General features: G+C 46.9%; 1 protein-coding gene across 1 annotated transcript in view; it reads right to left on the reverse strand.

The window, feature by feature from the left end:
* Positions 1-18473, reverse strand: part of TGFBR1 (transforming growth factor beta receptor 1) — a 360240-nt gene that overhangs the window by 180501 nt on the left and 161266 nt on the right. Inside the window, exon 5 of the mRNA XM_069620584.1 lies at positions 1515-1682. Within this exon, the coding sequence (XP_069476685.1) occupies positions 1515-1682 (168 nt within the window). The remainder of the gene's footprint in view (positions 1-1514; positions 1683-18473) is intronic.

Raw genomic sequence — 18473 nt, forward strand, 5'->3', positions numbered from 1 at the left:
AATACATTCTGGCGAGATATTGGTAGCACAACCTGTTACTGGCATGGCTGGTGAAGATGCCAATCTATACCAACTTATTGTGGGAAGATCCTCTTGTGGATAAGGATTCTAGATTTAACTGAGAGGAGATTAGGGCCATGGGTCAGTGTGTTTATTGTGATACTTGCCCTCAGGGGTCCCTGTGGTAGTAAGTTCTTGCAGGCCCTCTTCTCTTCTTCATAGGCTTCCATTGCCTCAATCCTGTTATGCTTCCTTTCTTCCTGGGACTCCTGGGTCACAAACATGGGAATTAACTCTTCTTGAGGGTCTCCCTTTAGGTAGAGGTTGCTGGCTTCTATGCACCTTTGGGGTACAACTCAAACTTACCTCACTTTCTCCCCATAATGAAATTATTTTGCAACGTGTCTTTACACAAATCACTTTATAGTGTGCACAAGTCAACTTAAGGTTTTTATTGATGCTTTATGTTTTTAAACAAATTGAAATAAAAATGTGAGAATAACATACAAAAGCACAAAGGATTTGGTGCTTGGTTGAATGAGAGATGAGCATGTATGCCTTTCTATGAGAGTATGAATAATATCTGAATCAAGAAAGGGTATATAGTATCCACCGGTTTGATACACATTTACTGCTAGCATTAAGAGAGAGGATTTTAGTACACTGGGTTTACCAGGGGTGACTCTCTCTCTATAATACCTGGGTGTCTCCGAGTATATCAGATATTTACTCCATTACTCTGCAAGAGATTGAAACAAGAAGGGCACGGTAGGGGTCTAGTTCTGAAAGATCAACTCTTCACACAGGAGAGGGAGACAAAACTCAGGAATTCATTAGACTAAGGAACACCAACATCTTATTGGTTGATCCCATTCTCACCATTGTTTGATTAGTATGAGCCAGATAGGGCCTGTTTTGTTTCAAAGCTCACTATCCTGGTAGGTGTTCACTCCAACTCAATCCTTTGTGACTGTTTAATAAAGGTATTAAAACTATATTCTTTAGTCTTATGTGTTCTGCTGTTGACCTCCTCAGAGCACACATACCCATGCGTTCCCACCCACTCCTATCAAACCGGTAGAAAAAGCCTGCTTAAGTAAACAATATCAACAAGGCAACAGAATCGTTTTCATAGGAAAAAGTGACTTTAACACAATATCTTATTCAAGAAGTGCTACATTGTGAAATGATAAAAATGTTCATTTACTTTTGACATTGTTAAAACACCAGACAGTTTAAATTATGTACATAATTAACAAGATGAACACATCGTCTAACTACTTCCTTTAAGTCATGAGTCAGCAAGGTCATTAAAAATGTTAGCTCTCCTAATTCACAGGAGCTTTTTAACTCTTCAACCACTATTTAATAACTTGATTACAGATGATTTCATGAAATACCATGTTCTATGCCTTAACAACAGATAAGATAACTTAACATGGGAACTTTACAAAGAGATCAGATTTCTAAGGAAACTTCATTTAATTATGTTATCACCAAAATGTGCACAATACCTTGTGTGCCGACAATTTCCATATGAAGATGTGCAAGACCACTAGCTGTAGATAAGGATAGCTTTATCATCCCTTCAACAGTAACAGTATACCTGTTCAGGTAATCAAAGAGGGAGCCATGTTCATGATAGTCCGATACCAGCCACAGTTGAGTCCAGGTACCATTGTCTGCAAAGTGAAATTAACATCAGCAAAGTGCAATTAATGTACTTACACCACACAGAACACTGTTCCAGCATGTTGATGCATATTATTTTCATTATTCTTATTACCATGCTTATTAATTAACACACAGATTCCCCAATCACTTTGTCAAAAAAGCAAACTGCCATTTGACATCTTAACAGTACTTACCTTGAAAAGTAATTCTCAAGTTAATTTCTTTAGCATGCAAAGAATATTTAATTGCAAGCCTTGAAAAGACCAATGACTTCAAATGCTGTTTAAACCCAACAACTAAATATTTTTGCACTATGGAGAGAGAGGGGGAGGGATGACATCAGGCAAGGGAGGGTGGGGATGGGCAATGGATGGAGGATATGGTGGGTGGCAGGAGGATGTGGTGATCGTCCAGGGGATGTGGTGGGCAGGATCAGTCAAGGGAGCAGGCAGGCAGGCAGAAGTCCAATGAGCAGTTGGGTCAGTGGGTGAGTGGGTGGGGTCAGGCTATGAGCTACTGGGCCTGTGGGAGGGGTCAGGCAAAAGGGTGGCTTGGCCAGCAGGGTGTACAGGTGACAAAAGAGGTGGCAGCCCGGAGAAAGGAAACAGACAAAGGAGACGGAGGGTGGTGGCAGGGGTCACTCTAAGGAGCAGATGAGAGAGCAGGAAATCACTGGCAAAGGAGTGGAGATGCAAGGAGGATGGGGATGGGTTGGTGCTAAGGAGCAGATGGGATGGGTTATTCAAAGGCATGGGCAGGCAGGCAGAGGGGTCAGACAATGGAGCAAACCAGTCTGGCAGGATCAATCAACAGAGCGTGCCAGCAAGCATGCATTAGATCAAAGGAGCGTGTCAGCCAGCATGCATAGTATCAATCAAAGGAGCAGGTGGGCTGACGTGTGGCGTCAGTCAATGTAGCCAGAGGACAGAGTTAGTCAAAGGAACAGGCAGCCTGGTGGGATCAGTCAAAGGAGCAGGGAGGGGGTGGATGAGGTCCAAAGAGCGGATTTTGGCAAAAGGAGCCAGCAGCATCAGGCAAAGAAGTGGACATGGTCAGGCAAACGGGACAACTGGGTTTATGGAGTGGGTGAGATGGGTTGAAGAGTTTGCGGATTTGAGGCAGGTGGGCCAGGTGCAGGATTCGAGGTGGGCGGGTGGGGCAAGGAGCAAGATTTCCAGGCGTACAGGAGGGACAAAGTGCAAGATTTCCGGGCGGGATTTTGGGTGGGGGAGGGGTGAGGTGCAGCGTTTGGGATGGGGATGGTGAGAGAAACAAGATTTGGTGTGGGAGAGGTGGTGCAGGATTTGGGTCACGGTTCAGGATTTGGGGCAGATTGCACACTTTAGGGAGGATGAACAAGGTGCAGGCTATAGGGCTGTGACAGAATGCAGGCTTTAGGGTACGGGGCATGGGCAGGCTTCGCGGTGAGCATGTGGGAGAACTGCTTTTGGGTAGTGAGAAGGGTCGGGTTTTACGGTTAGGAGGTAGGGTGTAGACTTTAGGGCCAGTAAGGAGACTGGCGCATGCTTTGGGAAATATGGGTGGTGAGATTGGGTGCAAGCTTTAGAGCAGGGTTGGGGAAACAAGTATTAGGTCTGTCAGATGGAGTGCAGGCTTTAAGGTGGGCAGGTTGTTGGGGGGTTGGGGATTTTAGTGAGTGGGGGCAGTGGATGAGTGTGGGCTGGGGTTGTAGGGGATGGAGGATGGGGTGGAGGTTGCAATTGTGTGACTAGGTAGCAGTGGAGAGGAGGAGGAAAACACAATATAAAAGGAGAAAGGAAGGAAGAGATTGTAGTGGTGAATGAAATGTACAACGAAGAGACAGAGCAGACAGGGAGGGAGGGAGGGAGGGAGGAAGGAAGTGCGCCAGCGAAGATCCATAAGCCAGAGAATAACAGAAATGTGAGAAGGTGGTAGGAACCAGTGGGAAATGCAGGGGTGAATGGGTCAGGACTGTGGGTAAACCAGTGCACCGAAGCCCAAGAGTTCACTAAGCTCGATCCCAAATAGCCTTGATAGGAACACTGAATGCGAGGCATGTCTGTAGCCAGTGGCAAACTGGATCTGGTAGCAGCAGCAAGTCACCTTTGAGGATGAGTCCTTATTAAAGATCCAGAAAGAGGAACAAATAAGTTTATTGGCAACATCTTGGAAAAAAGTAGTTGCAACACAACTACTCGCCAGAATAAAAAAAACTCCACCTCCTAAATGACTATCAATCAGGGTTCCACCCAAAGTGCAACATCGAGACAGCCATCATCCAGGTGGTGGATGATGCTCTCCAAATCATGGATAAGGGTGACTTATGCATCCTCGTCCTCCTTGACCCTTCGGCTGCATTTGACACCGTCGACCACCACATCCTTCTCTCCCTCCTGGCCGTCAGGATGGAATTCTGAGGCACAATCGTGAATTGGTTTACCTCCTACTTCTCAGGCAGACACCAGGCTGTCCAGATGGACTCGCTGCGTTCTAACCCACTTCAGGTCTCCTGCAGAGTCCCTGAAGCTCCATTTTCTCACCAATCATGCTTGAACTTTACATGGAGTCTCTGGGTACAAAGATCCCAATATAGCCATCCACCAATACGCAGACGATACTCAGTTGTACATGAGAGTAAATAGCATGCAGGACATCATTCTTATGGACGATTATCCAGCCATCATCCAGTCCTGGATGTCGACTGCCTATCTCATACTAAACCCATCCAAAACTGAATTTGTCCTCATCGGTCCACCCACTAAAAAACACATTGCCAAGAAGGCCCAAATAGCCTGGCTCAGAATCTCTAACCTTTGAAAAAAAAATCAAACACGACCGAGCACGACCTCTGGACCGTAGTGCAGGCCTTTGTGGTCTCGCACATTGATAGGGGAAATGCTTCCCTGAAGATGCTCACAGTAGCTCATTTCACTCCCCTAAAAGCAGTGCACCACGCTGCAGCACGCCTTATTATGGGCACACAGAAATTTGACCGATCTACCCATCATCCTACACGAACTACATTGGCTCCCACTCCAAGCTAGGATGCTGTTCAAGACTGCATGTATCATCTACAAAGCAGTCATGAGTAGCACGCCAGCGTACCTGGTGGCTAAGCTCCACATATCTAGTGGCACACGCTCCTCACGCAGCAAATCGACCAATCGGCTTGAATTACAACTCGTCTGTAAAGAGAGGACCCACAAACAATCCTTCTCTTATCATGCACCCACCCTCTGGAGCTCGATTCCGGTGTCAGCACAGAATGCCCCCACAATTCTCCAGTTACAAAAATCTCTCAAAACATGGCTCTTTCAACAATACCTTATCAAGGACTAATTCCAATGAATGCACATATCGATTAACAGACCTCACAGTACTGTGCTACTGTGATGCCAGCCCAAATGCCGGCTACCCACACTGTGTACCGAGCTCCACTGCTCTCGAGCTAAGTCTGCGCTTTTAACAATCAAAGTAAGTGTGACAGAGGGTAGCATTTAGAACAGACCTGGTGGGATTGGCGAGTCCATAAAGAACCATTAACAAATTTGCCCAGCAGTATCGAGCAAGGTACTAAGGTAGTGAGTGCCAGGAGAAGTTCCCTGGGGTTAAGCCTGGGTGTGGAGTACTGGCAAGAAGCACAGCAACAATGTTTACTTGGCTGGCGGCTATAATCATTATGGCCTGGCAATCTACCACGACCTATGGCCTGCGGGTATGAAACCGACAATCGCCTTCTAACCAGTTGTGATGTGACTCCCAGATCACAGATCTCAAGAGCAGACTGCCGACCTAACAACTGTGACATTTGCCACAAACCCATGTTTTATCTTTGACCAACAATTGTTGAACTATGGCAACCCCTTGTTTGAACTTTTAATGAACCCCGATTACCTGCACCTTAGGTGAAAGAGTCTTTGCTTGGGACACGTGTGTGTCTAGAGAAATGTTTTAAATAGATTTGTATTTTTTCACAATAAGGACATAAAGATAGCAACAACGAGCAGACTTTGATTCTTATTCCTTTCCAAATTTCTTGCCCCCTTTGAGTATGCCTATCCATGTGCCTCCATTGTTCATCAGACCGTACCAGAGACTCCTCCAGGATCCTCAATTGTGCCGCTTCGTAATAAAGTAGTATGTATGGGCAATATTAGCCTACTTTGGACAACTGGGCTCGAATTAGCTTTTTGGAGAGTCTAACTTTTTGTACCCCGAAATAAAATGCTACATGTCCCTTTTCAGTTTTTGCAACTTGAGTTTTGATCGGGGTGCATGAAGAGCTTGAAAGAGGTAAAGAAGAATAGAAACAATATTCATCTTCACTGCCTGTATCTTGCCAATTCAAAATAGTGATAAATGCCTCCATTCCACCATACCCCTGGGTAACTGGGTAAGAAGCTTAGGTCATTAGCTTTGTGCAGGTCTAGAATGTTCGGGGTCAAGTTTATTCTTAGATATTGGACTGATTTCTCTACCCATTTAAATTGAATTTTCAGTTGTAGAGCAGCCGTTAACCTGTGGGTACAGTCAGATTTATTATTTTAGATATATTGCAATTCACTTTAAACCCAGAAACTGCTATATTCTCAGTGTATTAGCAGGCTTCTAGCGGGCGGGCTGGGTGTTGCACTGTCAGGACTTCATCTGCAAACACCGGGAGCTTGCATTCACAAGTGCCAAAAATGTATACCTTGTATTTCTGTGTCATCTATTACTGGCTGTGCAAAAGGCTCCATTAACAGTAAGGGTGACGGTGGACAACCCTGCATAGTGCCCGTCCCTAAACCCAAATGCCTGCGATATCTGACCATTATTTCCGATGGTAGACCTGGGGTTGTCATACAAAGCTTATACATTGTTTTCTGAATATCTCTGCATTAATCATCTGCATTAGAAATGTCTAGCTGACCCTATCAAATGGTTTGTCAGCATCCAAAGTCAGCCAGACTGATAGAACATTGGTGAAACACATTGCTTTATGCACAAGATGAATAACTTATGTTTTTGAATGGCTGTCACCACAGAAAAAAGCTGAATTGATCTGAGCATAGAAGATCAGGCTATATGGTTTCTAGCCTATTGGTCAGAATCTTTGCAGAACATTTTTTATTTAAATTTAAGACAGTGATGGGTGTCAAGTATTGGCAGAACTCATCTGTGTTAGGACGCCGTAATTATCCGGCTTCCACGAGACGTGAGACTTATGGGTCTCGTACTTGCCAAAGAACGGTGGCTACTGCTCCTTTAAGACCTCGTCTACCGGGAGCTTGGAGGTTGGCATGGAGACGTTGGCGTCCTCTCACGGCATTCAGGTTTCACCGTGCACGCTGAAGGACGTATTGTGCTCATGTGATTCCCTATTTAAGCCACGCCTGTACGTTATGCCGGCGCTTCTGAATCCTGTATTCTAGCGGCTTGCTATCCTCGTATCCAGGTTCTGTCCTTGTTTTCTCTGCCTTGTTTTCCCGTGTTCTTGGACCTCGGACCGCCACCGGACCTGCCTTGCTTTGCCCCTGTGTACTTTTGCTGCCAGCCTTGCTCTTCGACCTCGGACCGCCACCGGACCTGCCTTGCTTGCTCCTTTGTACTTTTGCTGCCAGCCTTGCTCTTCGACCTCGGACCGCCACCGGACCTGCCTTGCCTACTCCTTTGTACTTTTGTTGCCAGCCTTGCTCTTCGACCTCGGACCGCCACCGGACCTGCCTTGCTTACTCCTTTGTACTTTTGCTGCCAGCCTTGTTCTTCGACCTCGGACCGCCACCGGACCTGCCTTGCTTTGCCAGCCAGTTTTTGTACTGTTTCCCGCTTGCGGTTCCTACTCCTGCATTGGAACTTTGCACCACTGGTACACGGACTAGAGACTGCCTTAATGTACCTTTAGGCGTCCTCGTGCCGTCGGGTTAGGTGTTGCACTTTGGACCTCTGCTCGGATTTCACCTCCTGTTTCCTGTTTGCTTTCACTATCTGGTTGACTCCATGACATTTCGAATTCTGGTTTGCCACGAGCACATCCACATTACTTCTTCTCCTTTCTGGGGATTTTCGGAAACTCCGAAGAACTGCACATGTTAGTGTTTGGTTTCTCTCTTGATGTTTGAATTACTGCATCGAATTGCACCATTGTGATTGTTGCTCTTCTTGCAGTTGTCTGGGAGTCTTGCCTGTACACCTTGAGAAGACGTCTCGTCCCAGTATCCTGTCCATTGTGGTTCTGGGTTCATCGTTGGCATTCCATCTTTCCGCCAATCAATTGTTCTGGTTGTTCATTGTATCAACTAGTTCGGTAGATTGGCGAGAAGAATTCCTCGGCTACACTACGAGGGCAAGAGCGCTACTGACATATTCAGAAGCCTTTTATATACATGGATGCCAATGAGTCTTTGACAGCCATCATGCAACTGGTGGCTGATTTACGCAATGAAATGGCTAATGCTCATGCTGCCACCGAAAGACGCATTGATGAGCTGCAGGCTGGGTTCCAGTCCACTGGTGCGGGGGCGCCCTCTCCCGCTGTGGCATTGGGTTCTGGGCTACCTCCTGCCCGTTCTGATACTGGGCCAGTGTACATGACTGCTCAGTTTCCCCTGGCTCCGCCAGAGCGGTTTTCAGGTGACCCTAAGGCTTACCGAACCTTCCTTAACCAGTGCAGGTTACACTTTCTATGTAGGCCAGCCTCGTTTCCGGATTCAACCACAAAAGCGGCCTTCTTGTTGTCACGCTTGGGTGGTACGCGGCGGCATGGGCCAATCCACTACTGGAAGAGGGTAGTCACCTCTTGTACAATTGTGACGCTTTGATTGAGGCTATGAGTCGGGTTTTTGATATGCGGTATGCCACGCAAGCCACCGACTTACAATTATTGGGTTTACAGCAGGGGACTTCAACCCTTTTGGCATACTTGGCCAAGTTTAATCAATTGGTTGCTGAAACTAATTGGCCAGAGGAAAAGAAGGCATCCCTATTTTATAAAGGGTTGTCTGATTCCCTTAAAGACACACTATCCACAGTACCTGTAATCCCTACCGCTTTCCCTGAGTTGCTTGATCTAGTATTACAGATTGATTCTAGACAAGCAGAGAGAAGGGGGAACGGAGACCGCTTCCTCCTCTTACGACCACCACTTCCACGCCTGCCACCGGATCATCAGAACCAATGCAAGTCGGAGCATTGCGGGGGCCTTTGTCAGCAGAAACAAGGGAACACAGAAAAAAGAATGGTCTATGTTTCTATTGTGGATCATCGGATCATTTACTACGATCATGCACTAAGAAACCTGTTAGGAAACAGGGAAACGCGAAAGTCCGGCAATAGAGGGGGTTCAGTTGCCGGGTGGTTCTTGTAGTGACCCCCTCATGTCTACACCCTACTGTCTATCCGTTACTCTTGCTTCCACCTCCCTCGGTAAGCGGGTGGTTCCAGTTGTTTTGGATTCAGGTGCCACGGGTAACTATATTGACGGTGCTTACGCTCGAGAGCTGGGTATACGGATTGTTTCCAAAGACTGCCCCGAGGTCGTGAATGCGGTCGATGGCTCATCCCTGGTTTCTGGTCCTGTGACTGAACGTACTACTACTTTGGTCATGAGGACGGGATGCGGGCACACTGAAGAAATCGCTTTTGATCTGATTGCCGCCCCACAGCTTAAAGTTATCCTGGGGCTTCCTTGGTTGAAACTACACAACCCAGTGGTGGACTGGCATTCGGGGGAAGTGAGTTTCCTTTCAGAACATTGTGACCAGTTCTGTTTGACATCAGTTCAGAAAACCTCTAGCCCAAGCCATGCACTCATGGATTCTGCCTCCACAATAGGGGCTGTGATTAACACTCAATTACCCCCAGAGTATCGAGAGTATCTGGATGTCTTTGACGCAGGTGGGGCAGAAATCCTTCCTCCCCACAGGCCTTTTGATTGTCCTATAGAATTGGTTCCAGGGGCCAAGATACCATCTGGTCGGATTTATTCGTTAACACCCAAAGAGGATGTCATCCTTAAAGAATATATTGACAAATCCTTAATATCAGGCTTCATTCGGCCTTCACGTTCTCCGGCAGCCTCCCCTCTGTTTTTTGTTCCGAAGAAGGAGGGAGACCTTCGCCCTTGCATTGATTATTGGGCCTTGAATGCTGTTGCGGTCAGGAACCAATACCCGATTCCCCTGATATCGGTCTTGCTCGATCAGCTCGGCTCGGCCAAAATGTTTTCGAAGCTAGACTTACGTGGGGCGTACAACCTAGTACGCATACGTGATGGGGATGAATGGAAGACCGCCTTTAAAACCAAATACGGTCTATACGAATACACTGTAATGCCCTTTGGTCTAAGTAATGCCCCGGCCACCTTCCAATTCTTCATCAATGAAGTCTTTCATGACATGTTGGATCAATATTTGATTGTTTATCTGGATGACATCCTGATCTACTCCAACCTATGAAACCCATGTTGTTCATGTCAGTAGAGTCTTACAACGTCTGCGGGACAATCATCTTTATGCTAAACTGGAAAATTGCACCTTCCACCTACAAGAGGTTGAATTCCTTGGCTATAACATCACCAACAAAGGGGTTCAGATGAGCAGATCTAAGGTCTCTGCCATTCTGGATTGGCCGGTTCCCAACAATCTGAAGGCGTTACAATCCTTTTTAGGATTTGCGAACTTTTACAGACGTTTCGTTCAAAACTTCTCAGCCATTGTTTGTCCCCTTACGGCCCTGACTAGTTCCAAGATATCCTTTCATTGGAATAGGGAAGCACAACAGGCTTTTGATTGCCTGAAGTCTGCCTTCACCTCAGCACCAGTGCTCCAGCATCCGGATCCAACCCAACCGTTCATAGTCGAGGCTGATGCTTCGGATGTCGCTTTGCGTGCTATCCTGTCTCAGCATTGCCCAGATGATGCAGGTTTACATCCAGTAGCCTTTCATTCGAGGAAGTTAACCCCTTATGAAAGGAATTATACAATCACGGAGCGCGAATTGTTGGCTATCCGGGACGCCTTCTTGGTTTGGAGGCATCATTTGTTGGGTTCTCGAGTGCCTGTCCAGGTGTTCACTGATCATAGGAATCTCTTGGCTTTTCAATCAGTGAAATGCACCACTGCACGGCATGCTCTTTGGCATGAGTTCTTTTCGATGTTTGATTTCACTATTTCCTATCGTCCTGGTTCTCAGAATTCTAAAGCGGATGCTCTCTCTCGTCTACATGGACCCGCCAAATCCTCTCATGCCACTGGTGCACCTTTGTTACCCACTCAGGTGGTGTGTGGTTGCTCCTTACGTCCGTCACTTAAGTCCATTATACAGGAATGGCTTCGAAACGATCCGCCGGAAGTGGCCAAATACAGACTGGAGATTGTAAATTCATTACCCTATAACCAGGGTAAAATATTCCTGCCTACTCCGGGGACGCGACGTACTGCTATACAATGGTGTCACGATTCATCTTTGGCTGCTCATCCAGGTATTAGGAAGACTGTTGATCTACTGAAAAGATGGTGTTGGTGGCCGTCTTTATTGCAGGACGTCACTGATTACATAAATACATGTTCGGTTTGTGCTCAGTGCAAAACATCACATTACAAACCTGTGGGTTAGCTACAGCCTATGCCTCTTCCAGATCGCCCTTGGTCCTCCATTTCCATGGATTTCGTTGTGGAACTACCTGTGGTGGAAGGTTTTGACACTATTTGGGTGGTCATCGACTATTTTACTAAAATGGCACCGTTTGTACCTTGTCAGGGGATCCCTACTGCTCCTAAACTGGCGGATCTCTTTCTGCGGAACGTTTTTAGGTTGTTTGGTCTTTCTTCTCTGATCATCTCCGACCGTGGTCCTCAGTTTACCTCACGCTTTTGGAGAGCCTTGGCAGCTGCATTAGGTATTGAAGCTCGGTTTTCGAGTGCCTACCATCCTCAGACGGATGGGCAGACCGAACGCCTGAATGCCACTATGGAACAGTATTTAAGATGTCTTACTTTTCAGCGCCAGGACGATTGACTTTCTGTACTGTCATTGGCCGAATTTGCTTATAACAATTCGCTTCACACTGCTACGCAGGTTTCTCCTTTCTTTACCCTTTATGGACAACATCCGCGCTCCTTGCCTCTTGCCCCTGAATTGCCCACTCATAACCCTGCTGCTCTTGCCTGTGTTAGGGACATCTCCAGCACCCATGTCCAGGTCAAACGACAGTTGGTGGATGCTCAGAACAGGACCAAGGTTTATGCAGACCGGCATCGTACCCCCGCTCCTGTATATCACCCGGGCATGGATGTGTGGTTATCAACTCGCAATTTACGCTTGCCTGGTCAGAGGAAGTTGCTCCCACGTTTCGTCGGTCCATATGCTATATCGCATGTCATTAACCCGGCAGTGGTGCGTTTGGTTCTCCCGCGTTCATGGAAACTTCACCCTGTATGTCACGTGTCTTTGATTAAACCGTGCCGTCACGATACTCGACTCCCCTCTCATCCTCCGCCTGTTAGAGTTCGGGGTGCTGTGGAGTACGAGGTCTCAGCGATCTTGGACACCAAGGTTCGGAACGGTAGAAGACACTACTATGTTGACTGGAAGGGGTATGGTCCGGAGGATCGCACCTGGGAACCATCTGAGAACCTACATGCCCCGGTTTTGTTGTCCCGTTTTTGGAAATCTCGGAAGGTGGGGGCCTCTTTGGGGAAGGAATCTGTCAAGTATTGGCAGAACTCATCTGTGTTAGGACGCCGTAATTATCCGGCTTCCACGGCTTCCACGAGACGTGAGACTTATGGGTCTTGTACTTGCCAAAGAACGGTGGCTACTGCTCCTTTAAGACCTCGTCTGCCGGGAGCTTGGAGGTTGGCATGGAGACGTTGGCGTCCTCTCACGGCATTCAGGTTTCACCGTGCACGCTGAAGGACGTATTGTGCTCATGTGATTCCCTATTTAAGCCACGCCTGTATGTTATGCCGGCGCTTCTGAATCCTGTATCCTAGCGGCTTGCTTTCCTCGTATCCAGGTTCTGTCCTTGTTTTCTCTGCCTTGTTTTCCCCGTGTTCTTTGACCTCGGACCGCCACCGGACCTGCCTTGCTTTGCCCCTGTGTACTTTTGCTGCCAGCCTTGCTCTTCGACCTCGGACCGCCATCAGACCTGCCTTGCTTGCTCCTTTGTACTTTTGCTGCCAGCCTTGCTCTTCGACCTCGGACCGCCACCGGAACTGCCTTGCCTACTCCTTCGTACTTTTGTTGCCAGCCTTGCTCTTCGACCTCGGACCGCCACCGGACCTGCCTTGCTTACTCCTTTGTACTTTTGCTGCCAGCCTTGTTCTTCGACCTCGGACCGCCACCGTCCGTCCTGCCTTGCTTTGCCAGCCAGTTTTTGTACTGTTTCCCGCTTGGGGTTCCTACTCCTGCATTGGAACTTTGTACCACTGGTACACGGACTAGAGACTGCCTTAATGTACCTTTAGGCGTCCTCGTGCCGTCGGGTTAGGTGTTGCACTTTGGACCTCTGCTCGGATTTCACCTCCTGTTTCCTGTTTGCTTTCACTATCGGGTTGACTCCATGACATTTCGAATTTTGGTTTGCCACGAGCACATCCACATTACTTCTTCTCCTTTCTGGGGATTTTCGGAAACTCCGAAGAACTGCACAGGTTTAGTGTTTGGTTTCTCTCTTGATGTTTGAATTACTGCATCGAATTGCACCATTGTGATTGTTGCTCTTCTTGCAGTTGTCTGGGAGTCTTGCCTGTACACCTTGAGAAGACGTCTCGTCCCAGTATGCTGTCCATTGTGGTTCTGGGTTCATCGTTGGCATTCCATCTTTCCGCCAATCAATTGTTCTGGTTGTTCATTGTATCAACTAGTTCGGTAGATTGGCGAGAAGAATTCCTCGGCTACACTACGAGGGCAAGAGCGCTACTGACAATGGGTCTTTGAGAACTACAGTCCTGGAGGTCTTTTCCACTCTTTATCAGACCAATTACAGTATCTTCCATGGATCTAGAAAAAACCATTACCTTTTGAACTACAGAGGCGTTACAACTGCGACATCAGTTTTCACTCAAACGGTTTATAAAACCGATGACTTATGAGGCCGTCTGGCCCAGGTACTTGCATGTCCTTAAGTGTCCTTGAAAGGAGCAGAAGTAGTAGTAGAGGGTGGAGGATAGTAGTAGTGGGAGGAGGAGGAGAGTAGTAGTTAGAGAAGAGTAATAGTGATGAGGTGGAGTAGGAGAGGTAACATCAAAGGGTGGAGGTAAGAACAGGAAGAGTGAAACATTAAAGGGACACCAGAAAGGAGGGAGTAGTGAGCAGTAAGTAGTGAGAGTAGAGGGGGAGAGTGGGTGTGTAAGGATATCCTGACTCAATCCAGAGTACATGCAAGGTACAATCCAAATCCATATTAGAAAACTAACCCTTCAAAGATCAGGGACAGGTAGGAATTCCCTGCCGGAGATTAGACAGCCAGCATATCAGAGTTCCATGTGTAGGGTAGACAGTTATTTTTAGACACTAGGGGTCAACATTCCCTAGCACTAACTATGTGTTACTAATACCTGGGTTAGGTAGGAGGGCCAAATGCAGACAAGCGAGAACTAGGGACAGCCCTGGGCCTCACAAAGATAATAAAAACCCTTGAGCCATCTCTAAAGCACAAAGTGATTTCTGTGCCATCTGTGACAGTGACACTTTATTAAAAGGATATGGCCTCTATTATTCAGTTCAAGGACATGTGAAAAGTAAACATGTGAACAAGTGGTATTAAAAGTCCCATTCAAGATTCAAATATATAGGAACAAGAAAAATAATAGAATTTGTAAATCATTGTGGTTTATTTTGTTTCGGGCAGAAGGGAAAGAAACTAAATTACAACAGGATTCTGGCCAGAGGACTTAATTTATGTTTAGCCATCTGGACACCCCGACAAGCACCCTTTTGACTTTCTGTTGCATAGAGAAGAGCTTATTATCACAGGTTTAGGGCAATATTAGTTCTTTTTACTTTGAAGAGAGAATAAAACTGATGAAAATCAGGCCTCCTTGTCCATCTCCTGATTATGACTTAACACAGAGCGCAGTTCAAAAACTGTTCTTATAGAACACTGGGTTGCAACCTTTGGCTCTCCAGATGTTTTGAACTAAAACTTCCATCAGCCCGAGACAGCTTAGTCAATGGTGAGTGATCAAGAGTGATCTGGAGAGGCAGAGTTTGCAGACCCATATTGTACGAGAAATTATATTTATAGCACCTCTACGATACATCACCCTCTGGCAGAGGCGTTGCTAGGGGATGGCTAAGGGGGCTATAGCCCCTGGTGTTTTGGTTATAGCCCCAAATAGAAGCTCAGGAGCTACAACCAAAAGGCTAGCTAGCCCCAGGTCCCGACAGTCCCGACATTAGTGTAGCCCAGGGTCTTGTCCAGACCTAGCAACACCCCTGCCCTCTGGTAAAACACACTTCCCCCATCTCCCTTTACCATCTGTGTCCCCCTTTTCCCTTTCACCCTGCTTCTTCTAACAAAGAAAGACAATTTAAGCTGGACTCCACTCCCCCCTATCTGGAAAAGTCAGCCCTTCCCCCAGCTCTTTCCCCCACTAGCGGATTCTAATGACCCCACTTTTGTAGAATTCAACACTACAGTGTTTACTCCCTTTGACAACCACTATCCAGTTCACTCCTTTATCCCATCCCTCCCCTGCCTCAAACATGGAGCTCCCGAACCATCTTAAAGTTGAGGCCAGCCATTGTAATTGTAATTGTTTATTTGTAAAGCGCTTATCTACAAGTGAAGTGACTCAAACCGCTTCAAGGCGGGAAGGGAACAAGGGGATATCGTTGTCATTCTTAGGCCTTGAAGATTCCGAATGATCTAACAGCAATAACTAGCATACTAGGCCAAAGGCTAGCATAAGTGCATGACAAAGCTTGGAGGAAAAAAAGGGGGGCCTACATCACTGGCCTCTACTCTTAACTGACACATCTTCCTACGAAATGGTCTTCATTCTTCATTCTCCTTCACCCTTGCAAGCTGACCATGATTGTCTAGGCCATGCTGCCTCACTCTAAACTTACCTCCATATCCCACTCCCTCTCTGCTGAGGACTTGTCTCCTACTTTGCTCTTAATTCACCAAAATATGGGACACACTGTCCACTCTACCACTGCCCACTCCTCTTCACTAACCTTCAGCCCCTCCATTCCTGCTCGATCTTATTTTTTCTTTTTCCCAGCCAAACGTATGCCCATCCCCAAATCAGCTAACGCTCCAGATGCTTGCTCTTAATTATCCATTAGCACCACAAACAGTATAGGTGTTAGGCAAGATTGCATGCAGTACCCTGTGGGAGACTGTGCCAGCCTTGACCTCTTGGCAATAGTTAATCTAACCCAACCTTTGGTATAAGCATGTACTACACAAGTTGTTAGAGTGACTGAGCAGCCATGTCTATCTCAAGAGAGGTCAATGTGAGTTGTAGGGTTGTAACACAGAGTTTCACAGTGACTAGTAGCCAAATAAACTCTTACACTCAAGGTTTCTGGATTAAACAATTCATTATTTAACAGTCAGTTTGAATAAGCCTTCTTTAGAAGGGAGCAATATATGTAACACAAAATGTACTTCAAAGAATACACACTTTCAGTTTCAATAAATCAGTAGATACCCATTTGGCACACAGACACGTCCTAGACCGTGAGGTAACTTAAGTAACTAAGACACTGTGGACATTGATATATCACTGGCACATTTAGAGCAATACTGAGTGTGGTGTCAAAAGGAAAATGGTGAGGGAATTAAACAATGGGCCTCATTACGACCCCAGCGATAGCCATGCCGGTAAGAATGACACGGCTGCCGCCGGAGTCGTGTTTTTTTACTGGCGCCTGGCTTTGGGGAATAACCGGGGCATTACAGCCGTAGCGGTCCCGGTAATTCCCCAAAGCCAGGCGCTGGTAAAAATTACTCCCCATTCCCATTCGAGTCCTATGACTCGAATGGGAATGGGGAGGACGAAAGCACCGGCACTGTTGAGAACGGTGCCGGTGCTTCTGTCTTCGTCTGCGAGCGGGTGCCGTTCCGCCCGCCAGGTCAGACCTGGCAGGAGGGACTGCACCCACACGCAGAACTTTGAGTATGCAGGTCTGGTAACAACGGCGTTGGTAGCTTACCTGCACTGTTGTTACCAGACCGGCATACTCATAATGAAGCCCAATGGTTAACAAATATTCTTAAGCAGGTAAGTACTTTTGAACCCCCAATGCAAAGTAATTTAACCCTTTCCCAGCTATACAAGTTATAGAATATGTGACTTTTGTTGAGGGATAGTTAAAGCACAAAGTCAGAGGATAGAAGAGTTTCAGAGAGCCAGGCCAGCCAATGTCAATTGAGCAAAGTCTAGGGGAGCTGAAGCACTTATTGAAGGTAAGTAAAAAGTCTTGCACAATGTTTTAGAAGTCTTTGTAGAAAATGAAATCACTCTAGGGCCACAAGCTGGGAGGCTTGTGAGGGGCAAAGCTGCAAGCAACTCTGCAAAAGCAACCAAGACAAGTCTCAACTGAGGGCTAGCAAGGATACACAACAAGAGGTATGTACTCCTTAGTTTTACAGTACTTTAAGTCTGAAGAAATTGGTTCCAGCTGGCTTCTGTTCCTGTGTAGGTCTGCAGATCCTGGTGTTCCTGGGCCTCAGTCGTGGGGACAAGAGGGATGACGTCTGGTGACTTCTGCACTACGAATTGAAGGTCAGCTGCAGCAATGGGAAAACTTCAGATCAGCGGCACTTTGCAGTTTCAGCTTCTTGCAAATAGCACCACCGCGGTTCTCGGATCTGGAGTCCAGCACTCTGTTGAGGTGGCTCAGGCTTGTTCAGTGCTGCTTCATGGGAGTCCGGAGGATCTTCCTGGAGCTCGGGTCCGACTTAAAGACGACACACTCGATTCTGGTGTTCCTCTCGCTGGCAATTGGTTCCTGCAGCAGCAGTGGAAGTACAGCCAGCTCTGAGAGGATTTCCAGATGTGTTTGTTTTGGGGTCGATTGGTCCCACCAAACCAAGGGTAGAAGTCATCCTTTGCAGGGCTTCTTTAGTGGAGGCGAATTCACAGCTTCAGCACTGCAGCAGGGCTTCACTGGGCAAACCAACGGTCCAGGAGTTGCAGCAGGCGTCTCTTCCAAGTTCTTCTTTGGATTCCTTCATCCAGTGGTCGACTGCCTTCCAAGCAAAATACCTCTCCTTTTATGCAGGTTTCTCCCATTCATATGCAGCCTAGCTGTCAATCACACAGCAGGGTGGCTGTCCTTTCAGGACAGCCAGCCAGCCAATCACCTTTGGGTGCATTCCTGTAACTAAGGGGATTAAGCACAGGGAGTTTTGGGCACCTCCTTCGCTTCCTGCCCTGCTAGACACGCTGGAGTCAGAGGCGGGCTTCACCAATGAAGCCCGCCAAAGACAAAACAAACAAAGGGACCAAACCTGGTTTGGCCCGTAGAGTAAATCTCAAGAAGGACCTTTCCAACAAGAAATGGCGAAAATAGAAGACGAAATGGGCACCCATGGGTGCTTTACTGCAGATGCAATTGCAGCCCGCGGTAGAAACACACGATGGTAGGAAAAAGTAAACCACTGCCACCAGCCATTAATTATAGAAAGGGGAACATAAAAATGTTACATGAGAAACTAGACAAAGGGGATACTAAGTAACCCCTCCAGCACCCTATTGTAAGGTAGTGTGTGCTGGGTCTAGAAAGTTACAAAATGCAAGTAAAGTCAATTTCACTTCACTGCTCTTGGAAGCAGTAGTTTAACCAAGAGAAGGTATTTAAACTTTTGGGAAATATGA

This window comes from Ambystoma mexicanum, chromosome 5q (assembly GCF_040938575.1).
Source record: "Ambystoma mexicanum isolate Mex_15411 chromosome 5q, UKY_AmexF1_1, whole genome shotgun sequence".
Lineage (NCBI taxonomy): Eukaryota > Metazoa > Chordata > Amphibia > Caudata > Ambystomatidae > Ambystoma > Ambystoma mexicanum.